At 66.4% G+C, this 20,572-nt stretch overlaps 4 protein-coding genes across 8 annotated transcripts; all 4 read right to left on the reverse strand.

The window, feature by feature from the left end:
• Positions 1 to 1,077: 1,077 nt before the first annotated feature.
• Positions 1,078 to 2,843, reverse strand: RHEBL1 (RHEB like 1). Its single transcript, XM_062015670.1, has 8 exons — positions 2,792 to 2,843; positions 2,302 to 2,373; positions 2,011 to 2,078; positions 1,828 to 1,910; positions 1,672 to 1,728; positions 1,552 to 1,599; positions 1,386 to 1,470; positions 1,078 to 1,317 (listed from the first exon to the last, which is right to left on the reverse strand). The coding sequence occupies exons 1-8, from the start codon at positions 2,841 to 2,843 to the stop codon at positions 1,228 to 1,230; spliced, it is 555 nt and encodes a 184-aa protein (XP_061871654.1). The 3' UTR covers positions 1,078 to 1,227.
• Positions 2,844 to 3,360: 517 nt separating this feature from the next.
• DHH (desert hedgehog signaling molecule) lies at positions 3,361 to 7,645 on the reverse strand. The gene is made up of 3 exons (XM_062015544.1): positions 7,140 to 7,645; positions 5,423 to 5,684; positions 3,361 to 4,764 (listed from the first exon to the last, which is right to left on the reverse strand). Exons 1-3 carry the CDS (start codon positions 7,449 to 7,451, stop codon positions 4,097 to 4,099), a joined length of 1,242 nt encoding a protein of 413 aa, XP_061871528.1. The 5' UTR covers positions 7,452 to 7,645; the 3' UTR covers positions 3,361 to 4,096.
• Positions 7,646 to 9,136: 1,491 nt separating this feature from the next.
• Positions 9,137 to 14,856, reverse strand: LMBR1L (limb development membrane protein 1 like). Of its 5 annotated transcripts, none has more exons than XM_062015588.1 (17): positions 14,748 to 14,856; positions 13,125 to 13,209; positions 12,830 to 12,866; positions 12,556 to 12,695; positions 12,362 to 12,465; positions 12,153 to 12,279; positions 11,969 to 12,037; positions 11,659 to 11,723; positions 11,462 to 11,534; positions 11,255 to 11,338; positions 10,985 to 11,061; positions 10,821 to 10,898; positions 10,671 to 10,744; positions 10,501 to 10,591; positions 10,162 to 10,228; positions 9,917 to 10,078; positions 9,137 to 9,830 (listed from the first exon to the last, which is right to left on the reverse strand). In XM_062015588.1, exons 1-17 carry the CDS (start codon positions 14,817 to 14,819, stop codon positions 9,772 to 9,774), a joined length of 1,464 nt encoding a protein of 487 aa, XP_061871572.1. In that variant the 5' UTR covers positions 14,820 to 14,856; the 3' UTR covers positions 9,137 to 9,771. The 5 variants fall into 5 exon arrangements, with proteins under 5 accessions (XP_061871572.1, XP_061871571.1, XP_061871570.1 ...); XM_062015587.1 differs by having other exon boundaries at positions 11,987 to 12,037; positions 12,830 to 12,998; XM_062015586.1 differs by having other exon boundaries at positions 12,830 to 12,998.
• A 437-nt stretch (positions 14,857 to 15,293) lies between these two features.
• Positions 15,294 to 18,935, reverse strand: TUBA1B (tubulin alpha 1b). The gene is made up of 4 exons (XM_062015563.1): positions 18,846 to 18,935; positions 17,388 to 17,610; positions 17,165 to 17,313; positions 15,294 to 16,478 (listed from the first exon to the last, which is right to left on the reverse strand). The coding sequence occupies exons 1-4, from the start codon at positions 18,846 to 18,848 to the stop codon at positions 15,498 to 15,500; spliced, it is 1,356 nt and encodes a 451-aa protein (XP_061871547.1). The 5' UTR covers positions 18,849 to 18,935; the 3' UTR covers positions 15,294 to 15,497.
• Between the last annotated feature and the right edge of the window lie 1,637 nt (positions 18,936 to 20,572).

Below are 20,572 nucleotides of genomic sequence, written 5' to 3' on the forward strand. Positions count from 1 at the left end.
CACTACTTGGCGGCGGGGGCTCGGGCGGAGGGAGACGGCGGCGCGGCGAGCGCTGCGGCGGGGCGGGGGGTGTGACGGCGCGGGCCGCAGCGCACGCTGCCGGGAGGGATCCCTCCGCGACGCTTAACCCCGCCGGCGCCGGGGCGGGCGGCGCGCACGTGGGCACGACGGGGCGGCCCCGGCCAGCGGACGAGGCTCCGCCCCCCCGGCCCCTCCCCGCACTCCGGGTGGACGCGGGTGTCCGTGGGAAAGGGCCTCAGAGCCCGGGCTCTGCGTTCCCCGGGCGGCCGCCGTGCCCGGTACCGGCTCCCGAGCCGCCACAGACCTGCCCCGTGCCCGCTGCCGGTAGCGGGAAGCCCCGGGCGCAGCACGGAGCCCCAGCCCGGCACCGAGCAGGAGCTGGCTGCCCCAGCCCTCGTAGCTGGGGACTCCCTCCCCGGGAACCTCCATCAGGGACAGGGCAGGACCAGGGGGGTGCGAAGGCAAACGTCCCCTCCAGAGCAGGTTCTGGGAGAGCAGACCGCCAAGGTCACCCCAGCCCAGCACCCTCCCTGCACGGAGCAGCCCCCCCCTTCCCGCACCTTATTTCCCTCCTCAGCGGTTCCCCCCTCCTCTATAGCGGCATAATTGAGTAATTAGCAGCAATTAGCCTGCCTGGGTGGAGATAAGCCACAGAGGCAACCACAGCCAGGCCCAGCACCCTGGCCCTGCACAGCACCCCCCCTCCATGGGCTCTATCCCACAGTGCACTCAGGGTAGGGGGGAACCCCCAGATGATGCCTCACACATCCCCGTCCCCAGGACGGGAGCAGCTTGCCCAGACCTGGCTCTAAGGGGATTCACAAACAAAACAACATTTAATTGTTCCAGCCCTGACTCCCACGAGCAGCAGCCGCCAGCACAGCACGGCCAGAGCACGGTCCCACGCTGGGAACAACCCCCACATTCAGCCCCAGCTCCCCATGGCCAGAGAGGGATCGGCCCCCACCATGTCCTTGTGCGTGTCGGGGGGACAGCAGCTATGAGCAGGGGATGCTCACCTGCAGGGATGGGACCCCAGCCCCACTCCCAGCCTCCCGTGAGCCCCACAGCCTGTGCAAAATGAGAGGATCCTGTTCAACAGCAGGACCATGTGGCCCCCAAGACCCCCTGGAGCCACCACTGTGGGCCAGGGGGAAGGTCCATGGGAGGGCTGTCCTGTTCCAAGGGGTCTGCCCTGGGCAGGGCTCACATCACAGAGCAGCCAGTCGATCTGCCGTAAGAGTTGTCCACCCGGTCAATCTCCTCAATGATCTTTGTGAAGATCCCCTGGGTCACCTGAGGATGAGAAGTCATCAGCCCCAGGCCCCTGAGGACCCCAGCCCCCAAGGACCCCAGCCCCAGACCTGGCTCTCCTTGGCTGAGGACTCGAGGAAGATGGCTCCCCACGATTCCGCCAGCTTCTTCCCTTCATCTGTCCTCACCTCCCGACTAGAACCATAGCAGAGGACGAGGAGGATGGGTCACCAGGTCCTCATGCCAGGGACAGAAGCCCCCCAGAGCCCTCCTTACCTCTGCAGGGACAGGTCTGCCTTGTTCCCCACCAGCACCACGGGCATGCTGTGGGCACGGGGAGAGTGAGAGCCCGGTCCTCCCTGGGCTCCCCCCCTCCCCAGGAGGGACAGCACCTACCGTGTCTTCCCCCGACCCTCATATAGCTTGTTGCGAAGGGTCTTTACCACCTGGAAACTGTAGGGAGAAGGGGAGATCCAGGCACTGGCTCCTACCAGGGTCTCCCCCCCCAGGGACCCCCATCCCCAGCCCCGTGGGGTCGGCAGGGTCCCTCACCTCCGCAGGGATGTCACCGAGTACACCAGGACGTAGCCATGGATGCCGATGATGAAGGAGTGTGGCAGGATGGTGTATTCATCCTGGGGTAGGGCAGGAGCAATGCCAGGGCAGCTCTGGGGCCAGCAGCCCCTCACTCCCCTGGGCACCCCACCCCATCCCAGGACGTGCCTCCGGTGTTACCTGCCCAGCCGTGTCCACCAGCTGCAGCTGGAACTCGTCTTTGCCCACCACCACCATCTTGTTGTAGGCTGTGGAAGTGGCACTGTGTTAATGGAGCTGTCTGAGGGCCCCCTCGACCCCCCCCACTCCACCAGTGACCACCCTCTCCCCGGGGGTGCCTCAGCCCCTCAGCACATGGCTTTAGGGCACAGCCCAGAAGTAGGGACACATTTGTCCTCATCACCTGGGACCTCATGGAAGCAACAGGAAAAGGGACCCCAGGCACCCAGCCTCCCCCCCTGCAACACTTACTGCTCTCCACCGTGGGCTCATAGCACTCCACAAACTTCCCCTCCACGAACTGGTGGGCTAGGGAGGTTTTTCCTGTGAGGGGAAGCACAGGGGTAGGAGCTGGGGTCCCTGCATCACCCCAGAGTGGGGGAAGGAGTCCAAGCAAGGCAACAGAACCCATTCAGCTCCCCTGTGCTCATCACCCGCTCCCCGAACAGTGCAGAGAACCCCGCTCCAGGGTGATGGGGACTCCCGGGGTGGACGCCTGAGCTGAGCACGGCCGAACATCCACCACCTGGGGTTGGCATCCGCCGTGCTCAGAGCCCACGGCGGCGGGGAACAACCACGAGGAGCTCAGCACGGCGCCCCCGGTGCACGCCCTGCCCTGCTCCTCGGGGCAGCCCCGCTCTCACACACCACCCCGGGCAAGCCCTTGCACCCCGAGCCGCGTGGAGCACAGCCCCCGCCCACATCTCCCCGAGCACGCCCCGCAAGCCCGCCCAGCACTGACCCACGGCGCGGTACCCGAGGATGAGCACTTTGCGGTGGCGCACGAGCGGCATGGCCCACGCGGCCGGGGGGGCTGCGGGGGGCCGGCGCGGGCGGGCCCGACACACCGCGCTATAAACCGCCCGCCGCGGCCGGGGGGCGGGGCCTGCGCCACTACACCGGCGGCCCCGCGTGACCACAACACCGGCCTCGCGCGCGCTCCCATTGGCCAGGCGGTGGCGGAGGGGGCGGGGCCCGGCGGCCGCGCACGCGCAGGGGCCGCCGCGGCTCCATTCATGAAAACGGAGGGAACGGTTGTGGCCACGTGGTGACCCCGCACCTGAGCTGGGCGGCGGGGGGAGGGGGGGGACGGTCACGCGCATCCTGCCCCGAGCCCCCACAACCCCCTGGGCCCGGAAAACACCCGCACTCACCTCCCCCCTCACGAGATCCCCAGCTCGGCCTCCTCCAGCACACCCGGGACGTCCCAGTTCCCCAGGAGGCCCGTCCCGAGGCAGCCCAAGCTCTCACCCGAGACGCCTCCTGGTCTGGCTGTGTGCAGCCCCCGGTCTCAGACACGGCTCCACCGGACCATAGAATCTCTTTTATTTAGCCAAACAATTAAATAGTAGTTTTTCTTTTAAAGACAAGTGGTTAAGAGCAGGCCAGCCCCCTGCCCCGCGGTGGGGGGGTGGGCAGGTGCGGGGAGACGTTTATATTACCATTTATAAATAGAAAAATAAAACTCTCAAGCAGGAGGGGTTAGCAGTTAGCACGGTTAGAGACGGGCCCAGCGCAGGGTGCCCGTGGCAGACACCCCAACCAGCCACCCTGCGCTGCACGGGGATTGGGACACCATGGGTGACGAAGGGACAGACCCAGAGTTGGGGACCGGTGCTCAGTCTTGGCTGATTTGGCATCCCTTGGGTCAGATTTGGCCTGGGCAGGGGCTGGTGGTGTTCAGCCTCAGCTTGAGAGGCAGCAGCCCCAGCCCCGGCCACAACGGTTAATAAAGCAATAAATACAGGGGAGTGTGCAAGGATCCAGGGCGCAGGGACCCAGGCGGGTACCCGGCAGTGCTGCGGAGGGGCTCGGGGGCAGAGGACGGCGTTGAACCCACCTCCCTGGGCCACCCCAGGCCACCCCATCCGAGGGACCTTGTCCCCACCACCCTGTAGCCCTGGGCAATGCTGAACTGAGAGGCAACACAGGGTTGAGGATGCCTGTGTCCTTCCTCCCTGGGTCCAAGGGAGACCCAGGGCCAGAGCCCCCTCACTTCCAGTGTGTGGCATGATCTGCAGTGCGACAACTGGGGGGATGGGGACCCCTACACCTGCAGAACCTCGTGGCCCAGCATGCCCCCGGCCAGGCGGTAGAGCAGGCGGGAGTACCAGTGCATGCCCGCCTCTGGAGCTGTGCTGTTGCCCGCCTCAGCACGGGCAGGCAGCAGTGACAGGAACCCGTGGAAGAGGCGGAGGGGGGCAAAGGCTCGGTGGGCCCAGCGGTGACTCTCCAGGACGGCATAGCAGGATGCCAGCACCCCGTTGACCAGCAGGGTCCCGTGAGAGGTGAGGGGGGCGAAGACCCCCACTCCGTCTTCCCGTGAAACCCGCAGCACCCGCGCAGGGCGCAGCCCCTGCCCGCCAGCCCCGTGAGCCAGCACCGCATCGCCCGGTCGCACACGGCGGGCAAAGACGGGCAGGAAGGCGGCCGTGCCATTGGCCACCCCCCGGGCTGCAAACACCAAGTGGGACGGTGTGAGGAGCAACCGGCGCGCCGGGCTGGCCGTCTCGATGGCCACGAAGGAAGCACGTTGGCCCTGGTCACGGTCGAGGAAGAGCAGCACCTCGGTGGGCACCAGGCGCCCGCCCGGCTCTGCACCCAGCACCCAGTCCCCACGGCGCAGGTCGGCCAGGCCCCGGCGCTCGCCGCTCTGCAGCGTCACAGTGGCGTGGCCGGGGAAGCAGCCGCCGGTGCGGATGGCCAGCGAGTTATCTGGGCAGATGGAGAAAGCCATGGGTCCTCCATCCCTGATGGCCACCTCCACCAGCCACCACCTCCAGAGGAGAAATGGCCCCAAGTGGAGCCGCCCCCCAGCCCCCCAACCCATCCCTGGAACAAAGCGAGTATTTTCGAAAGCCGCCCCGGTTCCTGCGCGTGGCTCCCGGGGAGGCCGAGCGCCGCAGGGCCCCTTTGTCCGCCCTGCACTGACTCCCTTTGTTAGGGACTGGGGACGGTGACATTTACAGCCACTTTCACTTTCTGCTGATTGTTACTTCTGGGACGGATGGAGGGGAGCTGCCAACCGGAGTGGCTGCAGGGCTGAGGGCTGTGGGACTGAAGGCTGCGGGCATCCAGACCAGCTCAACAACCCTCACTGTGCCCCACACCAGGAGCTGAACCACAAGGGTGGCTCCAGCTGGGCAAAGTTTAGAGGGGAAAGTGTGGTTTTGGCCAATCTGGTGGCTGGAAAGGCCGGGGAAAGCTGGACTGAGGCCAGACACAGGCTGAACTCACTGGGCCCGGACACCAGCTGGATCACAGCTGCATCCCACGTGGATCCAGGATGCTAAAAGTGCTGTGGGGCTGCAGACTGGGATGCTTATGGGGACAGCAGCTCCCTGACTTGGTGGCAGCTCCCCCCACGTGATACCTGCTTTGACGGAGACATGGATGTGTGCCTTGGACTCATAGTAGACCCAGTCGAAGCCGGCCTCCACGGCCAGGCGCGCCAGCATGCCGTACTTGTGGCGGTCACGGTCAGACGTGGTGATGTCCAACGCCCGGCCCTCGTAGTGCAGCGAGTCGGGAAGGTGGTGCCCGTCCTCGTCCCAGCCCTCTGTCACCCGCAGCTTCACCCCCGGCCACATGTTCATCACTGCGATGGCCAGCGAGTTCACCCGCTCCTTGCAGCGCTGGAGGAGGGAGACGGGCACCAGCGTCACCCCCAGCCCTGCCTCAGTGCCCTGGTCCCCTCCCTGGGGGTCCTGCACACACACGGACAGATGGACATAAGGCCTGGAGGGGGCCTGGGGAGGCTGCTGGTGGGGAGCAGAGAGGTGCCCTGCCCCGGCTGCAGAGAGGGGCAGGGCCAAGCTGACACCCCCTCCCCCTCCCCGGGCGCAGGTTGAACTTTAACGTGCCTCGGGGTCCTGTGGCAGAGCTGCTCCTTGGCGCGGGCAGCCGGGCAGAACGGGCAGGGGACTGGGACGGGGACTGGGACAGAGTCACCTTCCCTGCAGCCACAGCTGTGACTGATTAACCCAGTGTGGGGCAGAGCTAGGGGCAAAGCTGACCCTGAACTGGTCCCAAGGCTTGGAGTGGCACCGTGGGGGGCCCAGTGCTGGTCAGGCAGAACAGAGTGAGGTGCAGGGTGTAGGAGGGAGGTGGAGAGAGCCAGCATCCCCGTGCTCAGAGCCGAGGGCGATGGCTGGGGGGGTTCGGGTGGATCCAGGGTCCTTCCCATCGGCGTGGGGCACAGACGTCAGGGCTGCCCCCGATCCCCCTCCCCCGGCCGCCAGTGAGGTCACAGCGTCCCTCCGCGCCCCCGTGTCCCCCTCTCCTCCGTGCAACAAAGCCGCTCCCGGGAGTGCGGGGCCGCGGGGGCGGGAGTGCGGGGCGCGAGCCCGGAGCGGCCCGGCCGGGGGGGCGGCAGCGGCGGGGGGGCAGGAATGCGCCCGGCCCGGCCCGGCCCGGCCCGGCGACAATAGGCGCCTTCCAGGCCGGCTCTGACCTCAGGCCCCGGGAATGCCGGCACCGCCACAAAGGGCCCTTTCAGCCGCCCGCACCCCGGGCCGGCTCCGCTCCCGCGGCCCCGCCGGGCCCCGCCGCATCGGCCCCGCCATCTCCCCCGTCCCGGCTCGTGGGAGCCGCCGGCGTCGCCTGGACCACTCGCAGCATCCCCTGTCGCCATGGCGACCGCGGAGCCGCCCCTCGCCATGGCAACTGTGAGCATCCCGCGGCGCGCGGCGCATCTCGGGCTCACGCTCCTCCGTGGAAAACGGGCGCCAGGGCAGCCCCTGCCCCGCTGACCCGTCCCACCCGTACGGCCCTGGGGCCGGGACGCGGGGGGCTCTGGGGGCCGCTCCCGCCCTGCTAATCCCGGACAGCGGGTCCTTAATGCCTAGTGTGGTGCAACCGCCCCGTCGCGGGACTCCGGTGCTGCCGTGCAGCTGCCGAGGGACGATGAAAGGCGACGGGGAGCGGAGCGAGGCACCGCGAGGCCCCGGGGCGGGGGGGGGTGACCCTGTGCCCCAGGAGGCTCCGTGAGAGCCGGGGAGGGTCGCTGCCTTCCCGCCCGCCGTCCCTCCGCACCCCGCGTCCCCGCGCCCCCGGGAACGAGGCCAGGCCGGGCCGGGCGCAGCCCCCACCTCGGTCATGAGCCGGTCCGCCCCCGTGTTCTCCTCGTCCTTGAAGATGATGTCGGGGTTGTAGTTGGGCACCAGGTCCCTGAAGCGCTCCGAGCCCCGTAGCACTTTCCCCTCCGCCTTCCCGCTCGCCCCCAGCGTCTGCTCGGGCACGTTGGGCACGAACTGCTTGTAGAGCAGCGGCGAGAGCTGCCGCCGCCCCAGCCGCCGCCGCCCCACGGGGCCCCGTCCCGGGCCGCAGCCCAGCGCCGGTGCGGACAACAGGCAGACGGCGAGGCCGAGCAGGCTGAGGGCGAGCGGATTCCGCCGGGACATCCCGGCCACCGGGCCCCACCGGCTCCGCGGGCCCCGCTCAGTCGCCGGGGGCACGGGCGGCCGGGGCGGGCATGGTCTCGGTGCGGCGGCCCCGGGGCTTTTAGAGGGTCGTGGTGCCAGGGGCGGGTCGGCGCCGTTTCCTTCTCACACCCACGGCCCCGTCGCCGCTGCGGGATCCGCGGGCGCCCGGGAGGACTGACCACCCCCCCGCACCCCCCCCCGCCGGTGCCGCCACCCACTCGGAGCGCGACGCCCGGGCACCGGGACGGCCCCTCCGCCGCCGGCTCCGCGCCCACAGCCCCGGCACCCCCTCGCACCCCGCAGGCTCCCCGACCCAGACCGAGCCTGAGAGAAAGTCCTTCTACCGCTGCGTCCGGTACCGGGCAGCGGCGCCCGGGACCCGCCCCGGGACCTGTTCTCGAGCCTGAGCCCCTGCCCCGCTTCTGCCACCGCACCTTGGTCTGAACTCTGCACTTCCGTACCGGCTCCTGTTCCCGCTCCACGCACCGCGCTCCGGTGCTGTGACCACCCTTATCCCGCTCCTAACTCCGCGCCTCCGTTGCCGCGACCTCTCCCCTCTCCTAGTCCCGGCTCCTCTTCCACCGTTGCCCCCGGCGCCTGAGACACCCGTTACCCTAAAGCTGTACCGGCACCTGCTCTGGATCCTCCCTCCTGCTGCTACCCCGGTACCCCCTGCTCTGTTCGATCCCCGGTACTGGTACCCACTCCTGGCCCAGCCCCCGGTACCGGCTCCCCCGGGTGCCGAACGGCACCGTGCGCTGCCCGCAGCCGCCCCGGCCGGGCTGCCCCGACCCGCAGCCGCTGGGCTCCCGCACTGGGCAGCCCCGTCGGGCCCCGCCTCGGACCCGGCCCCCGGGAGCGGCGGCAGCAGCGGCCACATCCCCCGGGGCCGCCCCCACCGGGGCCTCGCCGCGCCGCCCTGCCCCGGACGGCCCCTCGGCGCCCCCGTGCCCGCGGCACCCCCGGGACCGGGCTCTGCCAGGGATCGAGGCACCCGCGGGGCTGAGACCGGGATCCCCTGGGGACAGGGACACCCCCGGCACTGGAGCCGTAAGCCACCCGCCCGGCACCTCCAGAGCTCCGGGAGAAGCACCCGGGGGTGCCGGCGGGGGCAGGAGGCGGCAGTGGTGCGGGAGAGGAGCGGGGGCGGAGCGGGGGAAGGAGACCAGCCCCCCGCAGCCCCGGTGCCAGCCCGGGGTAACTGGGAGGGGGAGCAGGTCGCAGGGAAATCGCGGGCACCGGTGGCCTCATTTCCTGCAATATAAACCAGGCTTCCTGCGCTTCCTGCTCGGCCCCGGCCGGGGGGGGCAAGGGGGGGCCGGGCCCCCCACCCCCGCCGTGGTGGGGGCAACCTGGCTCAGCCCCAGCTGAGGCAGGATGGGTGGGGGGCCACGGGCCGGGGCAGTTTCCGCTCCCTCCCCAGGGGCAGGAGCCCCCCCACTCACCCCTCACTGGGGGCAGCTCAGCCCCTCCCACCAGCACCCCCATCTCCATTCCCCACCCCCGGGGTCCTTCCTGGAACAGGCTCTTTAGCCTCAGCCAGGAAGAGGGTTAATCATGGACCTCAGAGAGAGGCGACACAGGACTGAGACCCCGCAGACAGGGAGGCCCCCTCCCTACTTGCCCTTGTCCTCAGGGGTAATAGACCCCCCTAGATTCAGATCTTTTACATATATATATATAAAATAAACTTTATTGCTCCAAACAAGGTCTGTGGTAACAGAGAGCAGACAGATCTGTCACCCTGGGCTGGTGGGGCTGAGGGGGTACATGCCCAATGCCCTGGGACCCTCCATCCCTGCTCTTCCCTTGAGGAACTGGAAGGCCTTGGTGCAGGGGACGACTCTCCCCCCGGCAGCCCCGGGAGTGACACGAGGAGGGGGTGTGGAGTGACTGGCAGGGGGACACGGGGCCCCCACGGTTGTGTCAGGACAGTCCTTGGGGTAGGGGGAAACTTAAAACCCAACTCCACCCCAGGGAGCTGCTGGGGCAGCACCAGGGGGCATCTGCTCTTGCATGAGGTATGTAACTGGGGCAGGGGGGCTGCAGCCAGCGCAGCCCCTGGGCACCCCATGTTCCTGAGGGGGCTGTGATGAGGATGAGGCTCAAGGCCAAGGCTCAGTAACGCAACAGGCTGAGATAGAGCTGGGGGATTGACAGGCAGCCCATCCCCACCCACCGTGGGGTCTCCCTGGGAGGTTCCAATGTCCTTGAAGCACCTTCAGGGCTGGCTCTGTGGCTGGTGGTCATCCCAGGGGCCACCGTGGTGGGGGGACACACATGTCCCCGTCCCTCAGTCCTAGCTGGGCTTGCCAAGAGCTCGGGAGCGTGTCACAGGCAGCGGCAGCTTGTGCAGACCTGGGCAGGGGGAGACTGTTGAGAGCCCAGAGCTGGGGACACCCTCACCAGCACTTGTCCCTGTGTCCCCATGTCCCCGTCCTCACCAAAGGCGCGGATGAGCTCGGCCTGGACAGCCCAGGAGACCCTCTTCACCAGGCAGAGGGTGGTGAGCACTGCGAAGCCCATGTTGTAGAGGAAGATGATGTAGAAGTTCCCCAGCCAGTTGAAGCGGCCAAAGTCTCCCAGGAGGTCAAAACGGGTGATCCCTGGGGGATTTGAACCAGTCAGGGCACCCCAGTCCTGGGGGCACTCCAGTTTTGAGGGCACCCTGGGACACCTGGGGGCTCACCCAGTGTCCTAGAGAAGACGGGCAGGGCTGAGCTGAGCACCAGCAAGGAGACGCAGTTCCCAATGATCTGGGAGGGAGAAAGGAGCATGAGTTGAGGGGAGCAGCACTGTCCCAGGGCCTTGTGTCCCCTCCTTGGGCTGCAGAAGGGGTCCTCAGTGCGGGAGACCCACCAGGACCCTGCCCATGCCCAAGGACTGTGCCAGAGGTGGGGGCACATATGGTGCCCTCACATGGGGACACCCCACAGTGCACAGGGACACACATGCTCTGTGGAGTGGGAGTCCTGCACCCCAAGAGGGGCCAGGGACCCCCCTCCCAACTCTAACCCTGAGCTCCCACCTTGGTGAGGGGGGTGTCCTGCCGCTCAGGGAGCAGCTGAGTAAAGAGTGGGGAGCTGTAGAAGCCCACGACGGAGGAGACCATCAGGTAGCTGTGAGGGGTGTTAAGGAGAACGGGGTGGAACAGTCCCTGGGACAGCGTTGGGGACACAAGTGTCTGCCCAAGGATACAAGATGAGGATGACCTGCAGAGCAGCTCCAAAGGAACCAAAGAAGGAGAAGGAGACTTGTCCCAGGGATGCATCCTGCAGGAGAGGAGGTGGCAGGTTGTGGGGAGCAGCCCCTGGGGGATGCAGCTCCTTGCTGTCCCCTGCTCGGTACCTGGATGCCCCGTGGCATCGCGGCATCATCCAGCAGCAGTTCCAGGACGTGGAAGCAGACAATGAGGAGGGAGATGCCCTGGGAGGAGCATGGAAGGAGTGAGAGCAGCCATGGAGGTGGATGGGGAAGGAGATCCAGGTCCCCTGGAGCCCAGGGGCACTCACCGTCAGTGCCAGGAGGCCCAGCATGGCCAGCGGGTAGCCCAGGTTCCTCTGCCAGGCTGACGCTCGGTGCCGCAGCTCTGGGGGCGATGTGCACAGTGAGGGGGGAGCATGAGCCTCCACCCCAGGGCAGGAGTGGACTGAGGCACGAGGACACCCCAATTTACACCCACTCTCCCTCCATGGGGCACAGGCTTATTGGAGGACCAGTGCTCCCACTGCCAAGCTGGAGAGAGCCCAGGCGTCCCAGCCCCTCGCCCCCGGGCTCCTTACCCAGCTTCCGCCTCTTGCTCCGGATGGTGAAGAACTGCTCCCGCAGCGGCTCCACGCTCAAGTGCAGCCAGCAGGAAGCTTTGTCTGCCAGGGAGGAGATGCTGAGGGGCTCACAGGGACTAAGGGCTCGCACGTGGTGGAGCAGAGGGGCCTCCAGTCTGCGCTGAGCCCCGTGCCCCACAGCCAGCGGCTGCATTGGGCACCCACCAGCAATCCTGCGGGACACAGCTGCTTCCTCGAGCCTTGTGCAGCTCAACTGCTCGTCCAGGTCTTCCAGGAGCTGGGGATGGGTAAGGAGTACATGAGCAGCTGGTGAAGGAATGAGGGGCACTCTGTGCTCAGGAAGGGAGACCAAGCAGCCCCAGGAACGGTGAGTCCCCAGGAACTGCAAGTGGACACCTTACCCGGGGTTTCACCAGCAGCTTCCCCGTGACAGTGAACATGGTGGAGAGGCCGAAGGGAGTGAACACTGTGGCATGATGAGAGCCTGAGCATGAGCAGATGATACCCCTGGCACCCTATCCCCCTTCCCACACATCCAGAAAGGTCCTGGATAGGCAAAGGGGGCTCAGCCCTGCACCACAACCCCTCCAGCTCCTGGCATCATTTGCAGGGAGCAGCTTCTGCTCCCAGCTGAGCACCCTGGGAGACGCACACACAGTGTGGAACTGGCCACTCGGGCAGAGCCCCTTGAGGGAACATCCCCTGACTCACGCAGCAGGAGCAACACACCGAACAGCGAGATGCAGGAGTAGAGGTAGGGCAGGTAGTATTCCCAGAGGTCTGCAGAGACAGCAGGGTCAGGCCAGTGACACTAGGCATCCTTTCTTCCCTTCCAGCACCAGGGCCTGATCCTGCCCTGCCAGGGCCAGCCCCGGTGCCCCCCAGCAGCACCCACCATAGAGCGACTGGCGGCTGGCAGCGTTGTTGCTGACGATGGCAGAGGCCACCCAGACCATGCCCAGCACCAGCAGCGTCAGCAGCAGCAGCACCACCGATGTCTCGTACACCCTGGCCATGATGCCCTGCAGGAGTGGGGTCAGCAGGCAGCCAGGGACATGGGGACGTGACTGGGACACCCACAGGGCCACCCACGAGGCCACCTACCTTCTTGGATCCTGCAAAGCCCTCTGACTCTGTGAAGAAGTAGGCGAAGGGCATGAGGAAGACGAGGGACAGATTGGAGAACAGAAAGATCAAGTTCCAGAGGCCTGGAGGGGAGATGGCATGAGGTGAACTCCCAAGGGGTCAACCCTGACCCACAGCCCTCAGGGCACCCCGGAGCTGTCCCGTGCACCCACCGTGGATGAGGGACCCATTCAGCCACTGGATGTAGTAGTTCTGGGGGAAGGAGAGCAGCACCTCGTTGCTGATGATGGAGAAGGGCAGCAGCAGGACGGCACCCAGCGCCACGGCCAGGGTGAAGGTGCAGAGCCCCAGCCTGTGGGACAGCTGAGCAATCAGCTCTGGCACTGAATTGTGACCCAGCCACAGCCCCCAGGGTCACCGGCCCCCCACGCTATGGATGGTGACCTGGTCTCAGACAATGCAGAGAGCAGGATGGCAGGAACTTACGCAATCCTGTTGACAGCAGCATCCTCGTCATCATGTGCTGCAGAGGGGGAAGAACACAAACAAAGAGCTGAGGGATGCAGGGCTGCCTGAAGCATCATCTTCTGCCTGCTCCCAAACCTTCCCCTGCTCCAAATGCTGCAGAAACAATCCCAGGGAGGAGCTGCCCTGCCTGCAACAATTGATGTTACAGCAACCGGGGCTGCTGTGGGACTGGAGCTCCCAGGAGAGGCCAAAAGTGATGGAGGAACAAGGTTCAGGGAGATGAATGTAGCTCTGGCAGCTCCTGCACTCCTACCTGCCACGAAGTCCGTGTGCTTCTTGAAGTGGGTTATGATGAAGTGGCAGAGAATGTAGAGGCTGGCAAAGAGCAGGGCACAGATCTGCAGGCAGAGGAGTGTGGGCAGTGCAGGCAGACTCCAGCGCTTCCACCCTGGGCAACACCGCTGGCTCTGGGGCCCATCACCTCCACCCTATTTGTTTTTCCAATCCTGGCTCTGGTTACACCCCATGTGTGTGCTTCGCTCTGCCTGTGCACAGGGGCTGCACCCAGGGTTCACCCAAAGGTGCCCGCAGTCTGCCACAGCACCCTGGCAAAGAGGGCCTGAGGCCACAGATAGAGCCCACTCAGCAGCTGTGGCTCAGCCTGCGCTGGCAGGGCTGAAGGTCCGATCATGTGGGACACCCCCACACCATCCGAGCCCGCAGCCTGTGCCCCACTGGCATCAGCATCCGGCAGAGACGCAGGAACAGCCTTGAGCCGGGTGCCAAGGCCACTGCCGCATCCCTCCTGCCCCCACCGGCACGCCAAGGTCCAGACAGAGCACGCGACGTTTGAGGAACACAGTGACCTTTCATCCCACTGGGCACGTAGCAGGATGGGGAAAGGTCGCCCAAAGCTGCCACCTCGGCACAGGTTGAGCAGAGAAACCACAGAAGCTCCCTCCTGCCTGGCCCAGGGGCCTTGGCCGCCCAGGGAGCCCCCAGAGCCAGTCAAGCTCTGGAACCGTGGTAGAGACAGTGCACAGAGGTCCTTCCATTCCTGCTTCTGCCCAGGGAGGTGTCTCGGGCTGCAGGTCCATTCCTGTCAGTCGTACTCTGTAGTGCAGAGCTCTGCCTGGCTGAGGGCCCCTCAACACCTCCTGCACTCAGCAAAGTTGGGCCAAGTGATGCCTGTGCTCAGCTGGGAGCTGCTGGGAGAGATGTGGCTCCTCAGTACAGGTCAGGATGGAGGTCTGTGGAGCTCCAGGACAGAGATGTGGGGCTCCAAACATCAGCTCCTCCCCGCAAGCACCAAACTGGGCTGTGGCAAGGAGGCCTCAGTGCTGCTGGTCACAGCCCACTTGGCCACCCCACACTCAGCGTCTTGGAGGGTCTTTGTGAGGTGCCAGGACCAGGACACCCGGGTCCTTCCGAACCCTGAGCCCCCTGCCGCCCTCCCCCACGACACCCACGGTTCAGAGGAGGGCTTGGTAGGGCCCCTGCACCCTGACCCTGAGCGCCCTGGGGGAACCGCTGGTCTGGGGGGGCAAGGACAGAGCCAGGAGCCTGGCACGGGTCTGCCACAGCTCTGACACCGGCACACGCCGGCACCCCGCACCCCCGGCACTGCTCCATCACGGCGGGACCCCAGTGCCCCGGGGGGCGGCGGGGCCGGTGCGGGGGCCGGGCAGCGGCGGGGCCGGAGCCGCGCTCAGTACTGCTGAGCCCCGGGACGCTGCCGTTATCTGCGGCGCGCACGGCAGCCCTCAGCGCCTCCAGCACCGATAAGGGCCGGGCGCGCAGAGCAATGGCGGGACGGCCTCAGAGCTGCCGCCGAGGATCCCGACCCTTCCGGAGGGTTGGGGGCTCCCAGCGCTGACCCGCACGGCGCCGCCGCTGCCGTCACGCCGCGCCCCTTCCCCTGCCCGCCCGCACTCACGATGCACTCGCGGACCCTCGCGTGGAAGAGCTGCTCCTGCAGGGCCAGCGCGTCCTGCTCCACAGGGGCCATGGTGCGGCCGGCATGGCCAGGCCGGGGCGAGCGGCGCCGAGCGAGCGGCGGCGGCTGGACGGGGCCGCCCCGAGCGCGATCGTCACCCGCCGCGCGGCCGCTGCCCCTCCCGCGGGATTGGCCGAGGCGAGGCCGCAGCGCCCCGATAGGCTGAGAGCGCGCCAGGCCCCGCCCCCGCCCCCACTCGGGGATTAACGAGCGGCGCTAATCCCGGGACAGGGATCATCCCGCGGGCCGGCTGATCCCGCAGGGGCCCGGGGGGAAGGGACAGAACCCGTCCCACAGCACCCAGCGAGGGGGAGGAGGCAGCCCCTGGCAGCAGAGGCAGCCCCGGACAGAGCCGGAGCGCTGCCAGGCTGGGGCACGGCGCTAGGCATAGACAATAGGGACAGTCTGTTCCCATGGGATGGGGCCAGCCCTCCCCTGCAAGCTGCAGGCGCTGACACAGAGGGTTTGTATCCAACACAGCAGCAGTTTCTCTTAAAGCCTTTTATTCACAGACATAATACAGACACATGGAAATCCAAGATGATCACATTGGAGAGAGCAAGAGCCAGCCAGAGCAGTGGCACCCTCCAGCCAGGCCCATGGGGCTCAACCCCACCCAGCACACAAAAAAGCCGAAGTTTGAAGCAGACGTTTTGTGGACATGCTACAGCAACAGAAGGAACACAGAATTCAGTATTCCTCCCCTTCCTCTTCACCCTCCCCTTCCACTGAATCCACCCCCACCTCCTCATAATCCTTCTCCAGGGCAGCCATGTCCTCACGGGCCTCCGAGAACTCCCCCTCCTCCATGCCCTCCCCCACGTACCAGTGCACGAACGCCCGCTTGGCATACATCAGGTCAAACTTGTGGTCCAGGCGGGCCCAGGCCTCGGCGATGGCCGTGGTGTTGCTCAGCATGCACACAGCACGCTGCACCTTGGCCAGGTCTCCCCCAGGCACCACCGTGGGCGGCTGGTAGTTGATGCCAACCTTGAAACCAGTCGGGCACCAGTCCACAAACTGGATGCTGCGTTTGGTTTTGATGGTGGCGATGGCGGCGTTGACATCCTTGGGCACCACGTCCCCGCGGTACAGCAGGCAGCACGCCATGTACTTGCCGTGCCGCGGGTCGCACTTCACCATCTGGTTGGCTGGCTCGAAGCAGGCGTTGGTGATCTCAGCCACCGAGAGCTGCTCGTGGTAAGCCTTCTCGGCTGAGATGACGGGGGCATAGGTGGCCAGCGGGAAGTGGATGCGGGGGTAGGGCACCAGGTTGGTCTGGAACTCTGTCAGGTCGACATTCAGGGCTCCATCGAAGCGCAGGGAGGCCGTGATGGAGGACACGATCTGGCTGATGAGGCGGTTGAGGTTGGTGTAGGTTGGCCTCTCGATGTCCAGGTTGCGGCGGCAGATGTCGTAGATGGCCTCGTTGTCCACCATGAAGGCACAGTCGGAGTGCTCCAGGGTGGTGTGGGTGGTGAGGATGGAGTTGTAGGGCTCCACCACAGCCGTGGAGACCTGTGGAGCCGGGTAGATGGAGAACTCCAGCTTGGACTTCTTGCCATAGTCGACAGAGAGACGCTCCATGAGCAGGGAGGTGAAGCCAGAGCCGGTGCCACCTCCAAAGCTGTGGAAGACCAGGAAGCCCTGCAGCCCTGTGCATTGGTCAGCCTAGAAGAAGGGAAGAGAAAACACCACCAATCTGTCAGTAATTCTGACCTTAACCTGTTACCAAGTTGTCCAGGACAGCAAATATTCACCCCATTGCTCATGCCTTTGAGGACTCTTCTCTTGCAAACACAGGCAGAGGCCAGCACCGGCCTGAGTGCACCAGCTCTGCTTCCAGTATCTGTGCCTTGGCACAACTGGCATGGGGAAAGGATCCCCTTCTCACAGGGGCTGGGGGGCTCTTGACTCCTTCCTGACACAGCAGTCAGCCTTTGCAACTCCTGAGCTCAACATGACCCAGGCAGTCTGCTTTGGGGAAGAGGGAAAACACGTGAGCTGTCCCAGCAGGAGTTAAATGCTCAGCACAGCTGCTCATAAGCAGTTGGTCAAGAAGGATCAGAGTCCAGATCAAGGAGAAACCTCACATGACCCTATGAAACAGGATGAAGTAAGGTTTTCCCCAAGGGCAGAAATGAGCCAAGCCTTTCCCCGAGTCCCATCTCACCCCAAGGCACCCTACTCTGCAGATACAGTGGGTTTGCAGGGTCCTGAGGCAGGGGATTCAGCTCATGACAAGTGGAAAGGGCTGCTCCCAATCTGCACTCACAGGATCCAGACCCCAGAGAGCTCAACTTGGTGTGGGGTGCCCTGTAGGCGCAGCTTAGCTCCCATAAGGGGTTTGTACCCACCAGCTTGCGGATGCGGTCCAGGACCAGGTCAATGATCTCCTTCCCAATGGTGTAGTGCCCACGGGCGTAGTTGTTGGCCGCATCCTCCTTGCCCGTGATCAGCTGCTCGGGGTGGAAGAGCTGCCGGTACGTCCCCGTGCGCACCTCGTCTGCGGGAACAGCCTGTCAGCGCCCGGGACCCCACAGCCCCCCTCCCTCCCTCCCTGCCTGTCCCTGTGCTCACCGATCACCGTGGGCTCCAGGTCCACGAAGACAGCCCGGGGCACGTGCTTGCCAGCCCCAGTCTCGCTGAAGAAGGTGTTGAAGGAGTCGTCTCCCCCGCCAATGGTCTTGTCACTGGGCATCTGCCCGTCGGGCTGGATGCCATGCTCCAGGCAGTACAGCTCCCAGCAGGCGTTGCCGATCTGCACGCCCGCTTGGCCCACATGGATGGAGATGCATTCACGCTGTGGGGGCACAGGGGGGGCTTGGGCTCAGCTGTGCACATCCCCCAACCCTAACAGTGGTTGTACTCCAGCCTGCCCAGAACCAACTGGACGCCATCACAAAGCCCCAGTTGAGCCGGGCATGGGCTGCCCAGGAGCTGGTATCACCCTGGGTATGAGGTTGGGGAGGGGGTTGTGGCACGTGTTGGGCACAGACCAGAGCCACTATTTGGCACGGTCACAGGGCACCGTCCACCCACCGCCCTCCTCCCGCTGGCAAATGGCGCAGGGAGGACATTTTACAACCCCACAGCATGTGCAGGGTGAGGCTGTGCTGCAGGAGGAAGAGCAAGAGGAGGAGGAAGCAGTCGACGCAACGGCAGGGACGTGACTGTACCAGCCGACCCAAACTGACGGGGAGGGCCGATGTCGTCACCCTCCCTCCCTAAGAGGGAAGGGAGGAGGGGGTCCCTCTGCCCCTCCCGCGGGTCCAGCACATTCCCGGCCGCACCCTGCACCGCGGCACCTGCTCCCGCACATTCCTCCCGCCCGGGGGCGGGGGAAGCCCAGATTTGATTGGGGGGGGGAAGAGTGGGCATCTCCCCAAAGCGCAGGATTAGCCCAGCGGAGTCGGACTCGGGTGGGTTGCAAAAGCACGGGGAGGGAGTGGGCACACCAGGGACCCTCTGTCCCCGCAACGGCGGCTCCGTGAGGCTGAGGGTTCACGGCTGGGTTTGGGGGGTGCTGGTGACGCACGGGGCGGTGGATGGCGATGGATGCCGCGGAGGGGGAGGGGCTGCGCACCCCACCGCGCGCCTTCCCGCGCGCGGGAACGGTAACGGTCGGGGCTGGGCGCCAAAAGCCCGACGGAGCCCCGCCCCCGCGTGGGGGAGGGGGCTGCCCGGGACCACGTGCTGCCCCCCAGGAGCGATTTGCCCCTTGAGTGGTGCTGTCTCCCCCGGGATGATCCCCTCAGCAAAGACGGCACCCCCCCAGCGCCTGCTCTGCCTCCTCCTTCCTCTCTGCTCCCTCCTACGACCCCCTCGTCTTTGGTCTGTGTCCCTCCTTTCATCCCCTAGTCCCCGCTCTGCCGTACCCCCCATCCCTGTGTGTCCCCCCACCCCAATCTTTTCCCTTCCCCTCCTGCCCCTTCCCCCCCCAATCCCCGGCGCCCCCAGCTCTAGCTTTCCTCCTCCCCGCCCCTCGTTTCCCAGCACCCCCCCCCCTTTGCGATCTTCCTCCCACTCCCCCCTTACCATGGTCGCGGCGCGGTTACTCGTCCCGACAAGCAAAGAATCGACGCAAGTACCAAGCTGCGGCCACCCCCGCGCACCCCGCTATATACTGTCCGGGGGGCGGGCCCCGCCCCCGCGCCGCGCTCCCATTGGCCGCAGCACCCGCCCATCCGTGAGTTTGCCACCGCGGATTGGCTGCCGCGCGTGGCGCGCCCCACCCCCCACCCCCGCCCGCTGCCGAGCGGGTGCTGCGGGGCTTTGCGGGGAAGGGGGGGGGGGGTCCTCCCCGGCCGCGAGGTGCTCGGGGCTCGCAAAGGGGCCCCCCCGGCATGGGAAGGGGGGCACCGGGAGGTTTGACCTCCCCCCGCGATGCTCTGCTCCGTTCCTCACTGCGCTTGCCGCGGGGAGGGGGGTTTGGCTGCTCCGCCCGGTGCGGCTCCGCTGCAGAGGAAAACTGCGACATGCGGGGGGGAGGCACGTGCTGCCGCGCCCCGCAACCCCCCCACGGCGTCCCGCGGCCGTTAATCGGCTTCTCCGGCGGGCTCACCTCCCCCTCCTTCCCCCTGCGCCCCCCCGCCCAGGTCCATCTGCACTCCATGCCCCCACCCCCAGCCCATCTGCAGCCTGAGGAGCCCACACCAGCACCCCCCGGCCCATCTGCAGATAGCTCAGAATCCTGCTGTGATGGGGGGCACCGTGTCCTGACCCCCCCCCGGGACCTACACGGGTCGGGGGGGCAGAGCCTGCTCACAGGGGGCTTTGTTTCAGTACTCGAGACTCCAGCTCCCTACATGATCCACAACACCCCATATCCGGGGGGATGTGGGGGCGTCCCCCACACTCCCATTCGTCTGCAGTGAAGACAACCGCGATGCTCCAAAAGTGGGGGATGTGCCGGGGTCCTGCTGCGCCTCCCCACTCCGACCCGGGGTGTCTTTGCTCGGTGCAGCTCTCTGCCTGGCTGTGAGGCCGTGGGGGATGCGGCACTGGGGGTCGTGGGGAGCTCGGGGGGGCCTGGCCTGAGCCCCCATCTAATCCCCAGAGCTATTTGCTCCCGATAATCCGCCTTCCTGTTTTGCCGACTGCTTTGAAGCCAACCCAGCGGCCCCTTCGGCAGCACACGCCGCCATGCAATGCCGGGGCCCCCCTCCCGTGTCCCCCTGCCCCACCGGGGCCACCCCACACAGCAGGGTCACGTCGTAGCCCCGGCGCCCACGGGCTGTGCGGCGCTGGGGCCGGCGCTGCAGCATCGGCTGCAACTGCACTGCAGCGGCTGACGTGGCTCCCCGCCATGTTCCTCGCGCGGCTGCCGCATGCTCGCCTCTGCGTGTCCGCTCCCGCTGGAAAAGGTTTTTTTCTGCCCTCCCTCCCCAGCCACATCGAGCTCCCACTGTCACTTTCAGCACTCGTGGGTTCCCAGCGGGTGCTGGTGGCCGGCTCGGCTCGGAGCGATGGCAACGTGGCCGGTCCCGGTGCCAGAAGAGGCGCTGCCAGCCCTGCTCGTTGCACCGTGCCGGGAGCTGGCACGGTGGGCACAGGGGCTGCGAGATCCTGGGGGGCGGGGAGCTGCAGGATGCTTGGGGTCCTCGGGCTCCTCCCCTCACTGCAGAACACCCTGCCCCTTGCTGCAGCACCCGCTCGAGTTTCACTCCTTGTTCAACTTCCCCTTCATTATTTATCCCTGGCTGCAGCGATGAGCCAGCAGTGAGGGGAGTAGCGGGGGGGCTAGCTCTCCCACAGAGCTGGAG

This window comes from Colius striatus, chromosome 26 (genome assembly GCF_028858725.1).
Source record: "Colius striatus isolate bColStr4 chromosome 26, bColStr4.1.hap1, whole genome shotgun sequence".
Taxonomy (NCBI): domain Eukaryota; kingdom Metazoa; phylum Chordata; class Aves; order Coliiformes; family Coliidae; genus Colius; species Colius striatus.

What these genes read in the sequence shown, in the direction of transcription:
- RHEBL1 (XM_062015670.1), bottom strand. Translation starts at nt 2,843, where the DNA reads ATGCCGCTCGTGCGCCACCGCAAAGTGCTCATCCTCGGGTACCGCGCC. An exon ending in TGAGCCCACGGTGGAGAGCA is followed by an intron (nt 2,079 to 2,301) that starts GTAAGTGTTGCA and finishes CCACTTCCACAG; the next exon opens with CCTACAACAAGATGGTGGTG. An exon ending in TCGGTGACATCCCTGCGGAG is followed by an intron (nt 1,729 to 1,827) that starts GTGAGGGACCCT and finishes TTCTCCCTACAG; the next exon opens with TTTCCAGGTGGTAAAGACCC.
- DHH (XM_062015544.1), bottom strand. Translation starts at nt 7,451, where the DNA reads ATGTCCCGGCGGAATCCGCTCGCCCTCAGCCTGCTCGGCCTCGCCGTC. An exon ending in CGGACCGGCTCATGACCGAG is followed by an intron (nt 5,685 to 7,139) that starts GTGGGGGCTGCG and finishes TCCCTCCTCCAG; the next exon opens with CGCTGCAAGGAGCGGGTGAA. An exon ending in CCATGTCTCCGTCAAAGCAG is followed by an intron (nt 4,765 to 5,422) that starts GTATCACGTGGG and finishes CCATCTGCCCAG; the next exon opens with ATAACTCGCTGGCCATCCGC.
- LMBR1L (XM_062015586.1), bottom strand. Translation starts at nt 14,819, where the DNA reads ATGGCCCCTGTGGAGCAGGACGCGCTGGCCCTGCAGGAGCAGCTCTTC. An exon ending in CGGTGTGTTGCTCCTGCTGC is followed by an intron (nt 11,724 to 11,968) that starts GTGAGTCAGGGG and finishes ATCATGCCACAG; the next exon opens with TGTTCACTCCCTTCGGCCTC. An exon ending in TGTGTCCCGCAGGATTGCTG is followed by an intron (nt 11,339 to 11,461) that starts GTGGGTGCCCAA and finishes CCTCCCTGGCAG; the next exon opens with ACAAAGCTTCCTGCTGGCTG.
- TUBA1B (XM_062015563.1), bottom strand. An exon ending in CCTGGAGCCCACGGTGATCG is followed by an intron (nt 17,314 to 17,387) that starts GTGAGCACAGGG and finishes CTGTTCCCGCAG; the next exon opens with ACGAGGTGCGCACGGGGACG. An exon ending in TGGACCGCATCCGCAAGCTG is followed by an intron (nt 16,479 to 17,164) that starts GTGGGTACAAAC and finishes CCCTTCTTCTAG; the next exon opens with GCTGACCAATGCACAGGGCT.